At 41.5% G+C, this 17,522-nt stretch overlaps 1 protein-coding gene across 6 annotated transcripts; it reads right to left on the minus strand.

Annotated features, from left to right (window-relative positions):
• Positions 1–1,693: 1,693 nt before the first annotated feature.
• Positions 1,694–15,925, minus strand: caprin2 (caprin family member 2). 6 transcript variants are annotated; one of them, XM_027272054.1, is made up of 21 exons: positions 15,742–15,925; positions 14,968–15,214; positions 14,822–14,884; positions 14,655–14,741; positions 11,883–12,121; positions 10,047–10,129; positions 8,993–9,103; positions 8,789–8,826; positions 8,299–8,526; positions 7,662–7,703; positions 7,462–7,590; positions 7,273–7,357; positions 6,177–6,226; positions 5,974–6,081; positions 5,791–5,892; positions 5,558–5,698; positions 4,323–4,467; positions 4,046–4,168; positions 3,802–3,863; positions 3,200–3,251; positions 1,694–2,991 (listed from the first exon to the last, which is right to left on the minus strand). In XM_027272054.1, exons 2-21 carry the CDS (start codon positions 15,199–15,201, stop codon positions 2,417–2,419), a joined length of 2,697 nt encoding a protein of 898 aa, XP_027127855.1. In that variant the 5' UTR covers positions 15,202–15,214; positions 15,742–15,925; the 3' UTR covers positions 1,694–2,416. The 6 variants fall into 6 exon arrangements, with proteins under 6 accessions (XP_027127855.1, XP_027127853.1, XP_027127854.1 ...); XM_027272052.1 differs by having other exon boundaries at positions 1,694–2,988; positions 4,046–4,222; XM_027272053.1 differs by having other exon boundaries at positions 4,046–4,222; positions 8,299–8,478; positions 15,742–15,924.
• Positions 15,926–17,522: the final 1,597 nt, after the last annotated feature.

The following is a 17,522-nucleotide window of genomic DNA, read 5'->3' on the forward strand; positions in this document are numbered from 1 at the left end:
AAACTGCTCGTTTCTGCTATGGAGGTCCAAGTGTTCAAAACTAAATAAAGACTATGAAAATAATAAACATATGGACAAAAACATAAATAGCTATGAAAAAATCCAATATTGCCAAAACTCCTCATTGTTTGTTTAAAGCTCCATTTAAACTTTGCTACTTCAAAATAACAGCTTCACCATCATGTTACACTTTAAGTCCATTCTGCCCAGACTGTGAGCTTAAGGTTTGTGTTGACACTGCTAACAAAAGGTGCTTTGGTTTTCAGGCTTTAGGAGGGGGAGATGAAAGGGAGTGGAACCAGCGTCATGCCAGAACTGGAGCTGGGCAAATGGGTAACATATAGAAGCAGGCTTAGATCAAAGTGGACATTGACAGTGGAAATTAAAAAGACTAAAAGGAGAGTAAGCGAGCAAGAAGCTGCCAGTCGAGAATAAATCCTGGACTGACTTCATCATTGGTGAGAGCTTGGTGGAATAAAAGGCTGAAAGAGCTTCTTGCTGTTGGACTAGTAAGTAATATTAGCTGACTGCTATTTCTTGTACTGTTGCACTTGCCTGATGTTTGGCCGTTAAAGTTGTCGACTTGCTAGTTTTTGATCATAAGTAATGTAATCAGAACAAAGACATGTTTACAGCTTTCCATATCTACCACAGTGGTGTTACACTCTGGAAGCAACGAATCACAAAACATTGAGAAAAAAAATCCTACATAAACCACTTTTCATCAAAATGGCTTTGTTTTCAATCACAACTGGCACCCGTGCAAGCTAATGCAATAAAACAGCTCTGCTATAAATTTCACCTTACGAAGTTCATATTTACAAATGTCGGTATGTACAAATTCAGTTCTGTTTATCATCAAGGTTTAGTCAAAGGGGTGGTTTACTGCACACCTTCACTATGACCTCAATTGAAATTGGCAGTTTAAAAAGAAACTGCATACGACTACTGCATGAATGGTGGTCCCTGTTGATTTAGAAGGGGCCTCAGTTTAATTTGACTGCTGTAAGAACTGTATGCAAAATAACTTAAGCTAATCTCGTGGCTCAGTGAACAGTTGCTTCCCAACTAGGAGGTCTTGGATTAAACCAACAGTAGTCCAGCCAACATGTTTGCTGGTTCATAAAGACATTTCTATTATCTTTTTTCCAATAGAATGGCCGTGAAGCTGGCAGCTTTAAGAAACAAAACAGTCCTTTGTAAGCTTGATAATGTTATAGGAGTAAAATACCAAATTGGGTGTCACAGCAAGTGCGTTAACATGCAGACCAATTTTTAAAACACCACTGTGCCCCAAGTACAGCCTCACAGAGCACCTAGCATGGCTGTAGACTCAGTCTGGTTTCTTTTAAACAAAACAGTGTTAATACTTCGAGCATAATGATCAATTGTTTCTGCGGTTTAGGTTAAAGGCCATAATCTGGGCTAAACCCCAGATTATCTTGTTCAGCTAAAGATTTTGCAAAATTTGATTGCAGTTCAGAAATTGAAGTGGTTATTGCCATTTTAGACTGACAGGGCTCCACAGCTAGGCAGAAAATTAAAGAATCAACAGGTCCAAGACTTTTAGACCCAGCAACTGGAAAAGAATACTGAAGTAGAACGTAGTACAGCTGAACGCAACATAGACGCAGGTCTAATTTAAACAAGACATCCAACTGCAGGACAAAAATCGAGATGAAGCACACAAACATCACTGCTCATCTTTTATTTAGGCACATCAAGGGACCACTTCCTTCTCTCCACAGTAGTCTGTTAGTGCAACAGTTTTGGCCTCAAGTGTTCAACACCATACCCATCACCAAGAATACAATCTTTCCTTCCTCAGCTTCATTCATACACACAGCAAGGTGAGACTGAATGCATTGGAGCCTAAGCAATGTGCTGATAGTAGAGTCAGTTATAATTCATCCGATAAGTCAGCAAGTCATTCAGTTCATTAGCCGTTTAACATCTGGTCAGTCACCCAAAGCCATTCAGAAAACAAAGGCACAAATTTATAACATTGCATTAGAGTTCTCACTGAAATCAGTGAGCTGTGGGCTGAGCAGGTGAAGTGCTACATTATGATTTACAGCAAGATGACATGTTAGGCCCAGGTGTACTGGTATCATGGTCACAGGGAGGACCTATGACCCACCCATATGATGCATCATGAACCACACATTCATGAGGAAATGACAATTTACATTTAGTTGTAAGTCAAGCAGTCACAATCCCCATTTCAAATGTAGATAATGGCTGCGAGTACAGATCATACATGTACCAGCTGGCTGCCAAAACTTATGTTATGAATGGGCTTTCTGGTGAAAAAAGGGCACTGGCATGCAGCCTGACCACAAAACTGAAATGTCAGTTTAATCACCATTTAGTACAAAGCAAACAGTCCACACACTGAGAGAAGAGGGCTGTCTGTTCAATCCTGATACAGTAGGAAGCCAGAGAACGTGCTGTACTTCCAGGTGCTGCCATATATGGCACCACGATGCAACCGGAGCCACACCTGGTCTCCTTGGAAAAGAGGCAGGATGGCGTGGTTGCTTGCCGTCTCATGATCTGGGGCTCCATCGTTAGCATACGCTGACACCATTACCTCCTCGTTGCGCATGAGATTAATGTAGAGCGGCACATTGATGGCAAGCTTCAGGATGTGGAAGATGAAGACGTAGGTTCCATTTATGGGGCAGGTGAAGCGACCGATGTGGGTGTCATACATCTCCCCCAGGTTACTGTGAAGCTGGTCAAATACGATGGGCTGGTCCAGGTTCCCTGGGGCAAAGTTGGCAGTGCGAGAGGCGGTGAAGGCCACTCGCAGAGGCTGGGAGAGCGGGTAGAGTTGCATGGGAAGCAGGGTGGTGTGATGGTGGCCGTGTGGAGTAAGAGGGACTTCCAAGGTAGAAACGGACAGGGAATCTCCGTGACCCGAGTCAACAATCGTAAAGGCTCCTTCCCGGTCTGGACTGCTCACCTGGGAAGAGTCACTCCATGCTGCTGCAAGAAATAGGAGGGACTAATTTGTGATAACATAAGACACAAGACATAAGCAGTGCTGGCAGAGTAGTAGTAGTATCAATGAAAAGGATACCTATCCCTTCCATCTATTGTCCTTAAGGGAAAAACTTGAACTGGTGTTTACTGCCAAAGCTCTTTTCCTGAGGCATAGAGCGTTTGGAGTTGGAGTTAGAGCTTGTGTTCTTACCAGAGTTATGCCTCCCTCCTCCACGTCTGTAGCTGTGTTGGTATCCAGAGTCCTGAGAAAAATGACCACAGAGGACTATAAAACCTATACACACACAAGACCAGACTGGATTAAACAAAGGGTTGTGTGCAAACATACTGATTTCTTGAGTTGTGCTTAAGTTTGCTACATGATAGCATTTTTTTCCCCTTTGTTCAGCAGATCAGACAAAATTGTATCTGGAACCAGATCAGTTATTATGTTATTCTTGTTTAAATCAGTGTGTTTCCAATGGTCTCTGGTCCAAAGCACTACAGACATTCAATAGCTTACCGATTCAAAAACTGGGGACTGCCAAGTAATTAACATAACATAATTCCAAAGGCACAAGATAATAATGCAACAACATCTCTCAACAGTAAAGTACATTGTTAAAGAGCTGGACAAAGGGTTAAATGTATGTATGTTTTTAGCATTTGTGGGTTCTGATGTGTACAGAAAGTGAAAGGTATGTGAGGAAAAGGACCATGGGCCGCCTTTTCCTAGCTAATCTTCAAGGAAACTGTTCTTAGGCATGTCCCATTGCAAAGTTCCTCAACATGAAGTACAAGAGATTTACTTACTCTGGTAGCATAGAGAAGAGGCCCAGAATCCCTGAAATGAGCCTGGGGGATGTAGGATCCTCCTGAGGAAGAGAAATCTGTGTTGAGTATCAAAAGATTAATTTCTTCCCAAGCTTTAGGCAGAATGTGACAAGACTACTCCAACAACACCTGATCCTGAACACGTGTCTAGTAAAAAGGAAAGGAGGGAGTGCAGGAGTGGTGAAAACCCTAAAAGAGGAAAAGGAGAGCCGAGGATAGATACCTCGATGCCAACCAGAAGAGCGAAAGGTTTGTGCCAGTCCTTTGCCTCCACGTGCCATACCTCTCACAGATCCTCTGGTGTAGTACGACTGGCCTGGTCGACTTGCACTTCCACCTGATTGGCCTGGGGACAGGAAGATCTGTCCACCATTACCCGCTGTATAATCTGACTGGTACACTAGAGAGATGATGCAGCATGAAATGGGTCTCAGCTGACTGACTTGACCATTCAGCCCATGAAGGTTGAGAGTTTAGGAACACAAAGCTTTTAAACATACCTGACTGTGATTCGTCTTCTGAGGGAGCAAACTCAGGTGGTGTTTGGGTACTGGCAGTGCTGTACCTTGGCTCAGAGAAAACTGCAGAATCTGGTTTGTAGTTTAGCTCCCCATTCTGAGGTAAGGAGGTATTCACCTTGAAGACCTACAGTGAGAAGAAAATGAACACCAATGAATCTTGCAGAAAGATGTAGATATAATGTTAGACTGTCAAGAGCTAATGAAGACAGACTTTCCATGTCTCCAGTAAAGGTGTGTCTGAACGTTTTGTTCATTTTCAGACAGTACTTTCCCTCGTCACATGGCAGCTGCATCAACTCAGTCAGGACAGGAGACAGAAATGATTAGTTTGTGTCTCAACTATAAGTCCTCAAGTTTGTGCTGTGGGCTTGGCTCGTCAAGTCAACTTCCCAGGAAGAACTTGCAACTTGTTGTGATGTTGTAGTCTGTAATTTATCATTGGTTGGTCTGGATTGTCATGATTTCTTAATTTGGAATGAGAAAACTTGTTGTTTTGTCATAGTGGCCATTTGATTTTAACAAGTGCTGTTTGTGCCATGTCTTAAACAACAACGGCAGAGAGGATACAGGACACAAGTCACTTTCCTGTGGTGTGTCTTTGCACCTTCTTGGTTTTCATTGGTTATAGCATTTGCTCATTATACTTCGTCAGCTGAAGCAAACCATGTTGCCTTCAGTGTTTGAGAACCACACTCTATTTTTACGTCACCCACAAGAGGGCTACAGCACCGCAGTAGTTAAAATGAACGAAATGACTTTAAATGTGTGTTATGTTTTTTTTTTGGTTAAGGACAGCAATTAGTCAACATTTCCCATGGACTTCAAACTTGTCCTGTTGAGCAATCAACTGCATTTTGGAGTTTTGTCATGCTGTAATGTTTTTCAAAAACTTTAAAGCTATTGAAAGCATTTGCATTTACAAAGACATGACGAACCTTTCATAACTACCACCAAATCTGGCACAAGCAGTCAGGACCCAGTCAGCCCATTCACACTTCACTTATTAGAGAGACTGAAATTTGATTGTATTAACAAGTTATTTTTCTTTGGCAAGACTTGACCAACAACTTCAGGTGCATTACCACCCACTGTACAGAAATAACCATCTACATGTTGCTGGATATGCAATCAGTTGTCATTTGGCTAGCAATAAATGTCATGTCCTTAACCTACAGCCTTTTGGACATTAAACGCTCAGCTTTGGTAATACTTACTGACTGGATGTTCTGAAACTGTGCAGATGTCAGAGTTCGTCTAGTGGGAGGTGTAGAGAAAGATTGTCCCTGAGGAGGGGTGGAGGTGCAAGATGCCACCCCATTACAGGGGGACTGCTCCCCTGACTCAGTTACTGGTGTCTGTGAAACACAGAAGTTAAATGTTACATAAAAGCTTGACAACACTTTCAGCTTTATGTGCTTTGTTGAGATGGTAAGAGATTTTCATTTACACGAGGACGGCTCTTGTCCTCTAGACTGACAGAGATGGTTGACTCCCTGCAGTACAGTGGTGGTGAAGGGAACTTCTTTATTTCAGCCAGCTGCAGCGGCTCCTGCGGAGACAAGATTACTTTAACCATGTAGAATTATAGAGTTATTACGTTGCATCTCATAGCCAACATGCCGTTTCTTACATGAGGTAGGTCCTTTGGGGAAAGCTCAAGGTCACAGGTCTCCAGGCACGGATCCCCATTTGTTAGACTGGCTTTGCGCTCCATAAGCCTGCTAGGCAGTGGGGTGGACTGAGTGGGGGATGAGGATGAAGTGATGACAAGTCCAAGTGATTTCAATACAAGTCACAACTGACTTAACACATAGAAAAATAAGACCAGCTTACATGCATTGTTTTGGGTAGGACATCACCTGGGCTTCTCAAGTCTGTGTGAGCTGGTTAGTTAGAGAGAAATAAACAGAAGATGATTCATATATTACAAGTAAAATGTTTGTATGAAATTGATGCTCATGTACATTAGCCAACCATACCCAGTACTTTCTGCAGTTTTCATGGAAACAAAATGTTTACATTCAGTGTGTACAGGCAAATCTGTGCTTAAGGTGCAGTAAGATTTATCTAGTTGTGAAATTCCAGACTGCAACTCATTTGCCTCACCCTCGGCTTTCAAGCATGTTAGAGAAACTACAGTGGCTGGGAAACTTGCAAAATTCTCTATCTAGAGCCAGTGTTTAGTTTGTCTCTTCTGGGCTACTGTAGAAACATGGCAGCTTCAATGGAAGAGGACCTCTGCGTCTGTAGATAAAGGACTCATTCTAAAAAAGGTAACAAAAACATAACTATTCTTATTTTCAGGTGATTCTGCAATATGTTTTCATTAGTGTATAATCACCTGAAAATAATTATGTTTTTGTTACCTTTTAGAATGAGCCCTTTTATATCCGTGCATATTTAGGTTTTGCACATATATAGCACATGTTAAGCGGCAGTCTTAATCTTAACAGTACTGGTTGTTTTTTATTATTATATTATTACTCTTATTACTATTATTATCATCATCATCTTGAAAAAGATGTCTAGTGTTTCTATTCTAGTTATGCAATTACTGTATACTGTTCAGATTTCCATTGTTGAATATCACAGTTGTAGCTATAACCTAATGTTCCCATGTTTCACTATTTCATATCAAGTACTTTATTCATGGTTCTGATAAAGTTTCTTGTAATTAATAACTATACCTCGCACATGAACATGCGTACTGCTGGACTGGAAAACTGGTTATCCAGGACGGCCAGTGTTAGGCTCAGTGAACTGTGGTACAGGCACCCCAAGAGGGAAATGGGGTTTGGATGGGTCACCATGAGATATATTTGCATATTAAGTGAGAAGTCTCCATGAACTGACAAAAACCATGTGACATAGTTTAAGAGTTGGTATCGTCTTCTCAAATTACAAAACTTGCTGACTTGTTCAAAGTTACCCAGAGGAGATGGAGATCCAGACGGTCGTCTCTTCAGTCTCGGGTGGCCATTAGTGGGGGAGCTCTCTCCATCCAGAAGAGACTCCTGAAAAAGGACATTTAAAAACCTTAAACACTGGCAAGACTGAATGCTCAAACAATGGTTTAATCTTTTATTAGAAAGTTAATGGGTTTGCAAACATCCTCCACCTGCATGAAACTGAAGGAGCCATGGATCTTTGTCATCAGGTCCTCTAGGTGCTGCTTCCTCAGGACAGGGTCTTTGGGTAAGGCAGATGGAGTGTTGAAAACCTCCACAGGCATATCCATATGAACTGCCTGTCAGGAACCACACAAGGATGGTTGGCAAATTGCTTTTAGATATCTGTACACTAAAGTGTTGTACTCACCAACTTAGCATGTTGTTCTCCTTTGGCTCTCCTCTCTTTTCTCTGGGGAGAAGATAATGTAATAATCAATGTTTGGATGTACAACAGCACCCGACACAGAGTTCCCTTGTTTCATCTTTCTTGGTGAAAGACTGAAGTATGACCTGTAGTCCTTACAGGTTACAACACCTAATCCTAAATGTTAGTCATCCTCCCACAACCTCAGCGAATGAACACAGATCGAAAGTTGTGTCTGAACTTCCCAATACAGACAGTCAAGCCCACTTTATACAGCTATTGACATTTCAAAGCTTAAAAGCAATCTGTTTTGAAATGACATAACTAAAAAATCAAAGTTTCAAAACAAAGTGTTAATGTGTGCATATCAAAACTACATTTATTGTTAACTTTGGAGTGAAAATGCCAATCTGAAATTGCAAATGATAACAATTTAAGGGGATGAAATCAAACTTGATAAAGAGAGATGAAGACATCTGCAGGGTCTGTACAATCTGTCAGTGTCTTTGACAGATGGGAGTTCAATTCTTTGTGGATGTCAAAATTGAATTGAATGCTTACAACTGCAAACTTACAAGTTTGTTTTTTGTCCCTCAACACATCTACAATGTCAAGTCCAGTGAAAACTAGGAGATCTCACCTGTTTGCAGCCAGCAGATTGTTTCTTGGTGGTGACTGGCACTTTGGGGATGAAAGTTGCAGCTCTTCTCCACGGTTTATGGACTGCAGCTTTGGGCGAGGCGACGCCATCTGTGAACTCCATATCCCAGCAGTCAGGGGGCTCCCGCTCCCTCATGGCCTGGAAGTCCTCCTTCCAGTTCTGAATGGGAGGAGTCGCCATGTCAGTCAGGTACAGTCTGTTGAAAAACTGCCATATCACCAATAGAGCATCAGTGGATCCTGGAGCATGCTGACAGGCACACGCACAACACCAAAATACAGAACCCTGAAGTACACACACAACACTAAAATACACAACACTGAAGTACACACAGGACTAAAATACACAACACTGAAATACACACAGGACCTAAATACACAACACCAAAATACACACAGGACCTAAATACACAAAGTACTGAAATACACACAACACCAACATTTGAAAAACAAAGTGGCATCCATCTTACCTCCTTCGAAATTTCACTTGATTTTGACTGTGATGTGGCTGGCAGGAGCAAAAGAGAAACAAACATGAATCTGCAGGTCACCATATTCAAACTAGGCAAAGGTATAGAGTAGTAAATTAGACACTTAACACCCAATCGTCATTTCAGGCACCATGAACACCCACAGGTAGTTAGTTTCACAGTAGTTGTAAGCATTATTCTTACTGCTGTGGGCTGAGCTCAGTAACACCTCTGGAGACTTGTTGGGTGGAGGTGGAAGACAACTGAAGTACTTGTAGCTCAACATCCTGGTGAGCTCCTCTTTCAACAGCTTGACTGAAAGGAGAAGAGTCATTGAGGGGAAACCCCACTTCAGATGATCCTTCCGGAAAATGACAGTTTGTTATTACAAGTTCAATCAATAAAGTAATTACTGAGGAGAGAGCAAGAAACATGAGCAGTCTGTCAGGTTGTCAACAAGCCAGCAGTCAGTTTGGAATCCTGTTTACAGCAGTTGTTAACATGTGTCCTGGCTTCTCAATACCTCAGTTCACATCTGCATTAGAATGTGTCTCCACATGAGTTTATAGTGACAAATACCCCTCTCTATATGCAAATAAATACAGACATCTTCTCAGTTTGCAAGTAATAGAATTTTACCACGTTAAAAATCATACATGGCTCTCCAAGTTCCACCATTCTCTTCTAATATTTCCTTGTCTGAAGCCACAATTGCATCATCATGTCATATTACCTCATCTTACTATCTCAGAGAGTACTCATGGATGTATGTGCACGCTGCATGCTTTAACATGACTACGGTGCAGGGAGAATAACTAAAGCTCAAAACTAAGCTCAGTTTAAATTTTGTTTTTCAACTAATATATTACAACCAAGTACCACTAGAGGGAGCTCATGTACCACAGTTTGAGAAGTGAATTTTTTGAGAATTACATTTTCACTACAATTTATCCATCTACGCCAAGCTTCCAGGAAGATCGGCAGGCTTTGCTATCATTACATACTATGCCAAATTTGCTTCAAAAGGAGTCAGTCACGTGACGCACACTCGCCCAAAGAGACTTTCCCACGAGCTTACATCACAACCCACACGAAATGGCTGCTTTAACAAGAAAAATAGACATTGATGAAGAAATTTGCCATCTACCTTTGAAGAACTGAATTAAGCAGCATGAAGGTCAATGAAAATCATTAGCCTGGATTGTGAAGATGACATTTTATGGGGATCAGATGCCTAAACTCATGTTGTTATACTTACATGTGGATCCAGCCACTGGCTTGTCGGTCCCCTCCAACAGATCCAGGTAAGCCACAGCTGCTTGTTCCATCTGCTCATCTAAACTACAACACGGTGGAGATAGAGGGGAGGTCATTAAGGAATGCAGTGTGACAGGAGGCTCTCTTTATACCATTAAAACATAGATAGTAGAGGTTTTAGCTCATTCACTACAAAAAAAGTGCAAAAACACAATATACTAGATATGGTTACACTTCTTTCGTCGCAGGTTGCTTCTCAAACCACCTCTTGCCTGTATGGTGACGCTCAATTTTCTCCAACAGTGTTGATCAGAGTTTCCATACTTAGCTCAGTATTTTCTGTGCAGAGTCCTTCAGTTTCCCCTGGAGCAACAGTCAGCAATCTAGCTGATGAACTAAAATGCTGCTGCCTGCTGGATAAGAATCCTACAGCATGTCAACACCAGTGACATTTGGCAACAATCTGAGCTTCAGAAGACAGACTTCACTCTTCTTTTGAATTTGCTCAAAGAGCAGTCATCTCTGGTCTGATCCATTAGTCGGTTCTCCAGACTCCATAGTCTGCACACCCCCCCTCACATGGACACTTTATCATTTTAATGATTTCTGGAAGTTGCAGTTTTTGCAGCAGCACCCAAACCACTGTGGTTTAAATGTTAGTGATAAATATTCTCCGTGCTAGTCATCAGATACACTATATTGCCAAAAGTATTCGCTCACTTGCCTTGACTCGCATATGAACTTAAGTGACATCCATTCTTAATCCATAGGGTTTAATATGACGTCGGTCCACCCTTTGCAGCTATAAACAGCTTTAACTCTTCTAGGAAGGGTATCCACAAGGTTTAGGAGTGTGTTTATGGGGATTTTTGACCATTCTTCTAGAAGTGCATTTACAAGGTCATAAAGATTTCAGTTCAATCCTTGGCTCTATCCAAACATTTCAAAAGCTCTTCTTGCCAGAAGAAGCTTTGAAGGAAGCCAACAATACTAATCATCTGACTGAATTTTAGGCAATGACAGAAAAACTGTCAAGACTTTTGGAAAAAAAAACAACTGACTTCTGCTGGTCCTCGCTTGCATGCATCTAAGATTCGGAAAATTATCAAACCCATGGACAATAAATCTTTTGAAAATCCTAATCAAGCAAGTTTGTGTGAGGCTTTTCATCACCACTTCACACTCTAGTGCTACTAACTTAACTGATGGAAATGTCCAGGTTCTTCAAATATTTTCCACTCAAACTGATCCATTTAAACTCTAACAAGTCTAAAAAGGTAAAGATAACCTCCATACTGATTTAACTGCAGTTACATTACATGAAAGGTGGGGATCCTAGTGACTTTAACAACTACCGTCCAATCTTAATATTATCTTTAGTCTCTAGTAAATCTAATCAGAGTCTTCAATGAGATCATCTTTTCTCATGGCAAGAAGACTTCCTATTATAGATTATTATATTTTCAATATCATTACAATGTATACAGTTGTAAATTTATTTGACTTGTGGCCTGAAGCTAAGGTTTCTGACACAGGCCTGCTGTGTCAACACTGGTTTAGATGGCTTGTAGCATCAGAATCAATCATTCAACAAATGAATGGGCAGCTTGTGTGTGGGGTGTCATGGGCTGGATAACAAGATATAGTGAAATACCAATGTTAGACAAACTGTGGCCCACAGCGTTAAGAAACCGTGTCCAGAATTCTCAGCAATGGCTGAAAATTGCTGAGTCACTGTTTAACAATACCATTAACTCTAGATATGGTCAACATAGTCATTTCCACACCAAATGAGTTTAAGCAAGCAGCTCCTCTATAAATGACAGATGATGCTCACCTGAGTCGGGTATCCCTCCTGACTCCCAGCAGGGTGGCGAGCTGACTCAGGCTGTGCAGCTGCTGGGCTGAGATGTGAGGTGCCTGGTTGTTTCCGGTCAGCAGGTCTGTCCTGACGTGCTCCTGCTGCAGGCTGTGGAGGAGGTGCTGAACCTGGAGCACAGTGCTCAGACGTCTCCTCTCCGTCTCCGCCTTTGCCACCTGCTCCTTCTTCGCCAACCTCTTCTGGTCTCTCAGCAACTGCAGCCACAGGAAGAGTCAAGGAGCAGGATTGAAAACATGACATTGAACTTTGTTGTGACAGCTTATTCATGCAGTGTTTTGGACGTTCATCAACTGCTGGATGCAGTCGGATGTCCTGAAGTCTGGGCTATGATGATAGTGTTTGAATTAGACAGGATTTGCTTTCTAGCCCAGAATTGGATGAGAACATTGATACTACTCTTTTGTGTGCGCATCATATACAAAGCTAGAGCCTGAAGTCGATTCATTTAGCTTACCACTAAGACTGGGCTCAGGGGGAAACCGCCAGCCTGGCTCCAAATACAATCCTCTATTCATATCCAGACTCCATATGGACTGTTAGGCTTACTCACCTCTCTCCCTATAGGGTTTGCATAAAAAAAAAAAAAAAAAAAAAAGCTAACCTTATAGTTTGATTCTGTTAAGGTCTAAAGGATATTCAGTTTTCTGGTCTCTATGCCGACACCTGTCTCTGGGAAGAGGGATGTCATCCAGAAACACAACAGGGCAGTGACTACATAAAGGACGACTGATAAGCTGTTGACTGAGGGTCTTTTCTTGGATTAGAAGGTAAACTCAATACAAACCTTCTGTTCAGAATAAGATTGATCATAGTTTATCTGTCTAAAATATCAGAAAAAGAAGTATGTTCATCTTTTTTGGTAAAGTAAATATCTTGTTTGGAGGGGCTTTGCATCATCTGTTTCCTGCTTCTCCTGTTGTCACCGCTAAAATTTAATCTAAATTGCTGGATGAAACATTACCTTTGGCAGGAAAGTGTATTCTGTTCAAATGGATTACAGAAATCTCTCTTGCCACGAGATGATTAGCTCTGTGTTTAAAGGGCTAGTTCAGGTATTTTAAAGTGGGATTGCCAGAATAATATTTTCACCACGTCACCAAGTTGGCAGACCACAGAACTTCTGTAGTCCTACACACCATGCCCAGTATTACGTTGATCAGTTGTTTGTTTCCTCAAGTGAGGGTACATGGCCCACAGTCTACTGTAGGTAACACACAATAGAATATATAACTTAACTAATTACTAAAGTAATTTCTTTCTTGCCCTGGAAACCTTCAGTCACACTAATTTGGACAAAGGTTACGTCCAAGACAACATAGCCAATCATAGATGGAGCCTGAACTACAAGATCTTTACATGAACAGGGTGTCTGGGTGAGTCATGTTTTTGTTGTTGTGACACTTTCTTCCTGTGCATGTATGTTTTGTACCGTTTGATTTGTTTATTTGGGGAAGATTAATAGTTCAGCAATCATACACGTCAAACAGAACCAGATTTTTACATGATATAAAAAGGAGCAGAACAAGTCTTCAAGATTTATCTAATCTTTTACATCACTCAAGTTTGTGGTGCCAGGTCAGTGTATTGGCTATAGAAAAATCTTTTCATCATTTGTCATTTCAGTTGAGTGTAGCAACATCTCTGGTTATATTAAATGTGGTGTGATCAAGCACACAAATACTGACCCTGCAGAAGATAACGCCATTTATCATAAACTATATAAAAGCAGCTTTGGTTCATTAGCAGGTGAGCCATCTCCCCCGTCAATAAGTCACCTTATGAAAATATCGTCAAATTATAGATAAATTAATGATTGGTCCAAACTGTATGGGAATCCATCTACAAACTAATGGTAAGCTTTAGAAAATGCTGAGTAATATAAAATACAGTTCAGACTGAACAGAATATTCACGTCATATGTACAGTAATCATTCCTCCTGTTCATACTGACAATAAAACGAGTTACAGTAAGAAAATGAGGGACAATATGCAGTTTTGTACGGCAGTCTGAGTTGCCACTAATAACTGCGATGAGGATACCTGCATGTCCTGGTAGTCACATGCAGGTTTGTTAGCCTCATTAGCTTCTGCTGAACGTTTCTATTTTTCATAGGGACGACTGTAGACTGACCTCCATCTTTTAATAGGATCACTTCATGGCCAATATGGACCAGAGGAATGAGTCGAACCAATTAACTCTTAAAATGTGCAGACAGCATGTGAGCATTGTAAACAATCTAAACCTTGAGAGCCATATTTGCATGCTGAATTCTTTATATTCAAAAAGTAACGCATCTCATTGAAAATCAGTTTTACTTCAGTTCATGTAGAGCTGCAGCTAACTTTTATTTTCATTAGATAAACATTCAACCTAAAGAATAAGTGTCTTAAACTCTTAAAACCCACCTTGAATTGCTTGTTTTGTCTGACCAGCAGACCAAATCCTTACCATATACAGCCCATCATCACATAAACCAAAGAGTCACAAACCCTCACAATTATGAAGCTGGACAATATTTGGCATTTCTGCTTAAAGATAACTCTGGAGCTGTTTTACAAGCATGCCAGATCAACAGAACCAAAGCAGACACAAAGACAAACACAGCATCACAACAAACTGAAGAGTTTAAGAACTATTCAGGAGTTTACCAGCTAATCAACATCTGATGTTCCAGAGCAAAAAAAATAAAAATCACTGTGATGGAGGCAAGTCAGACTGTCACTTACATTCTGAGTCAAGCCATCCAGAGTTTTGTGCAGCTCCTGTGCGAATGCCAGGTTATGCAGCACCTCGTCGTACTTCTCCACAGCAGCCTGGACAATAAAGAAGTGGACAAAAGCCTCTGAGCGCAAGATCTTTACAGTCAGATCATATATTTGTTGCCGGCTCTTACAATCTGATCTTTGTTCAGTGCCTCGCCCTGCTTCAGCCTCTTCTTGTAGTCTTCAAGTTTCAGCTGTGGGCACAGAAGACATGTCACAAAATCCAGTTTCCTGCATCCACCTGTCCACCTTTTTAAAAACCTTTCAGTCATCCTACCTTCTTTTTCTCCAAGTTGCGGACTTTGTGTTTAAGGCAGATGAGCCCGTCCTCTATGTAGGTGTCGTAGCCCTGGTAGGCTGTGGAGGCCTCCAGGCTGAGCTGCAGAGCACTCAGACCACCGGGCGAGCCCACTTTAGGGCTACCGGCCATCACCAGCTCGTCCTGTCCTTCCTCTGAGCACTCAGGTGGAGTGGTGAAATCCAGGGTAGGGGATGGAGACAGCTGCACCATGTTGAGCTCCACACTGGAAGAAGAGGGACATGTTTGAGTTAAAAAAGCAAAAGCTGTAGTATGTGTGTGTGCCATGCAGCTGCTGCAACAGAGATGCTGCCGGTACCAAGCAGAGTGTTTCAATAGAGATGGAGATGGACTGAGCCCAGCTTGGGCAGCCGCCAACCCCGTGACACTGCATTTATAGCGGCGTGCTCTCTGGATGAATCACGCACAAACACCAGGCGACAACATGGACCCGGTATCAAACATCTCTCCACGCATGTGATGCATCCGAGTCCGAACTCTGCTCAGGTCTAAGCTGTGGATGGATATCAGCAAGATGGGAAGTTAGGGGGGACAGAATGGCACGAGACTGATCCGGATCCATAATCACGCCGCAATCAAGTCCCGATGTCACGCAGGCGATTAAATCCACCCAAAGTTTGCTGCAAATGTTCGTTTCCTTTGACACAATCGAAACTTTATCGCTTCACATGTGTGTGATTTCAAGTTTAATAATCCCACGCGTCATCGTTTGATTAAAAACAGCTGACCCACCTCGTGCGCGTTCAGTCCGCTCCTGAGACCAGCTGGACGTCCGAAAACCCCCGAAACTGAGAGACCCCCTTTAAATTCCAACCGTGATGTTTAGCTCATAGAGGCCACGCCGGTGTCAGCTCATACCTTTATATACCCTGCAGCCACACACAGATACGCGCACACACACACCCTCAACCAATCCACCCTAACCACATCCGGTGCTGGCACCTGTCACGGTGCGCGCACACACACACTGTGATTTCATGTGAACTGTGTTACTATAGAAGACACACACACACACACACACACACACACACACACACACACACTGTGTGAATGAAGCCAGGAGCCAGACAACAATCAGCATCAACATGTTTGTCATGCTTTACTGACATGGCATGTCTTCATGTCAGACTAATGAAAAGAATATAAAATAACTACATTTCTCTTTGTGTAACTTCACTGTCTGTTTGTGTCTGCAGATTTAAAGTTACATTAGATAATACCTCATTTGCATGTTTTAAAATAAAAACAAAAACTTGTCATTAATGTCAGGAATCATCCGGTGAAGTTTCATGATGATATGAATGAGTCAAGGAGTTCTAATTTGGACCCTGATCACCTGTAGTGTGTCAGAATGTCTGAAATTTACAATCTAATATCTTTTAAAATGCTGTATGCCTTATTTAATGCTTTATAGTTTTAAAAAAAAACTTCAGCAGCAAAGACACAACTGTCTATGTTCTGAAGGTTTTTACAGAGAAGTTTGTTCAGATATCATTAATGGTCTGATTTATCATCGCCAAGTAGGTTGTCACAAGAAACTTGTCTTGGTGTTTTGGTGCTAAAAGATGTAAATACATGTACAATATTTGTTTTTTGTTTTTTTTATGAAAAGAGCTGTACAGTTTGTGCAGGAATGTGCAAGCAGTGTGCAAAAGATGACTGTATGCAGAATATTTAAGCGTGCAAGATATGCAATCTGTTCTGCAAATGTCTGCAAATTAGTACATTTTTAATGACATAATGTCTTAATTGCATATTAAAATATAACATTTAAGAAAACTTGAAAAAATATTTGTCTTACTGTAAATAATCAGCTGAAGGTTTGACTCTGTTCATCTGCAGTGTCTCCTCTTAAAGGTACAATCTGTGCTGGTTCAGTCATGGAACATCTTCAGAGAGTTCATTCAAATGTTTGTGGCCAAAATATGATCAACAACTAACAACAACAACATCATATATCAATATATCATATCATGTTTACGCATAAATACATTTGGCATGAAGGGTTAAAGGTCCGGTCTTTTCTTGTCTGCCCATACATGAGGCAGGGACACATCAGCTCCCACTCAGGGTCCACTCATCAGACATCCACCTGTGTACGTGTGCTCTTTATGGATGCTGACATGCTCACAAAAGAACACACAGTCAGTAAACCTTCTGTTTAGAGTCTGCTTCTGATTCCTCCCCTGACACTGTTTTGTCCTGCTGCACCCTCAGGTGGTGGAGGACTGCTACAACATCCTGAAGGAGCGTAGCTTCACCAAATATGGGCCAAAGTTGTTAAAGGGAGAGTGACCTTCTGAATATTACACTGTGAAACTCTGGTGCTCCAAACGTTACTGAGGAAAAAGTATATAAGTATTAACAGCAAATGTAAAGTATGAAAAGAAAGTCTGTTATTTTGGATTCATATTCCTGCTGCATTCATGTTTCATTTTACTGCTGTGCATGTTTATGGTCGAGCTCATTTGGACTACTTTATACACTGTTGGCTTGTTTGATTTACAGCAATG

The sequence above is a fragment of the Larimichthys crocea genome, chromosome XX, assembly GCF_000972845.2.
Source record: "Larimichthys crocea isolate SSNF chromosome XX, L_crocea_2.0, whole genome shotgun sequence".
Taxonomy (NCBI): domain Eukaryota; kingdom Metazoa; phylum Chordata; class Actinopteri; family Sciaenidae; genus Larimichthys; species Larimichthys crocea.

What these genes read in the sequence shown, in the direction of transcription:
- caprin2 (XM_027272051.1), bottom strand. Translation starts at nt 15,201, where the DNA reads ATGGTGCAGCTGTCTCCATCCCCTACCCTGGATTTCACCACTCCACCT. An exon ending in CAAGTGAAATTTCGAAGGAG is followed by an intron (nt 8,527 to 8,788) that starts GTAAGATGGATG and finishes GTGATATGGCAG; the next exon opens with TTTTTCAACAGACTGTACCT. An exon ending in CTCTTCTGGTTGGCATCGAG is followed by an intron (nt 3,864 to 4,045) that starts GTATCTATCCTC and finishes TCTCTTCCTCAG; the next exon opens with GAGGATCCTACATCCCCCAG.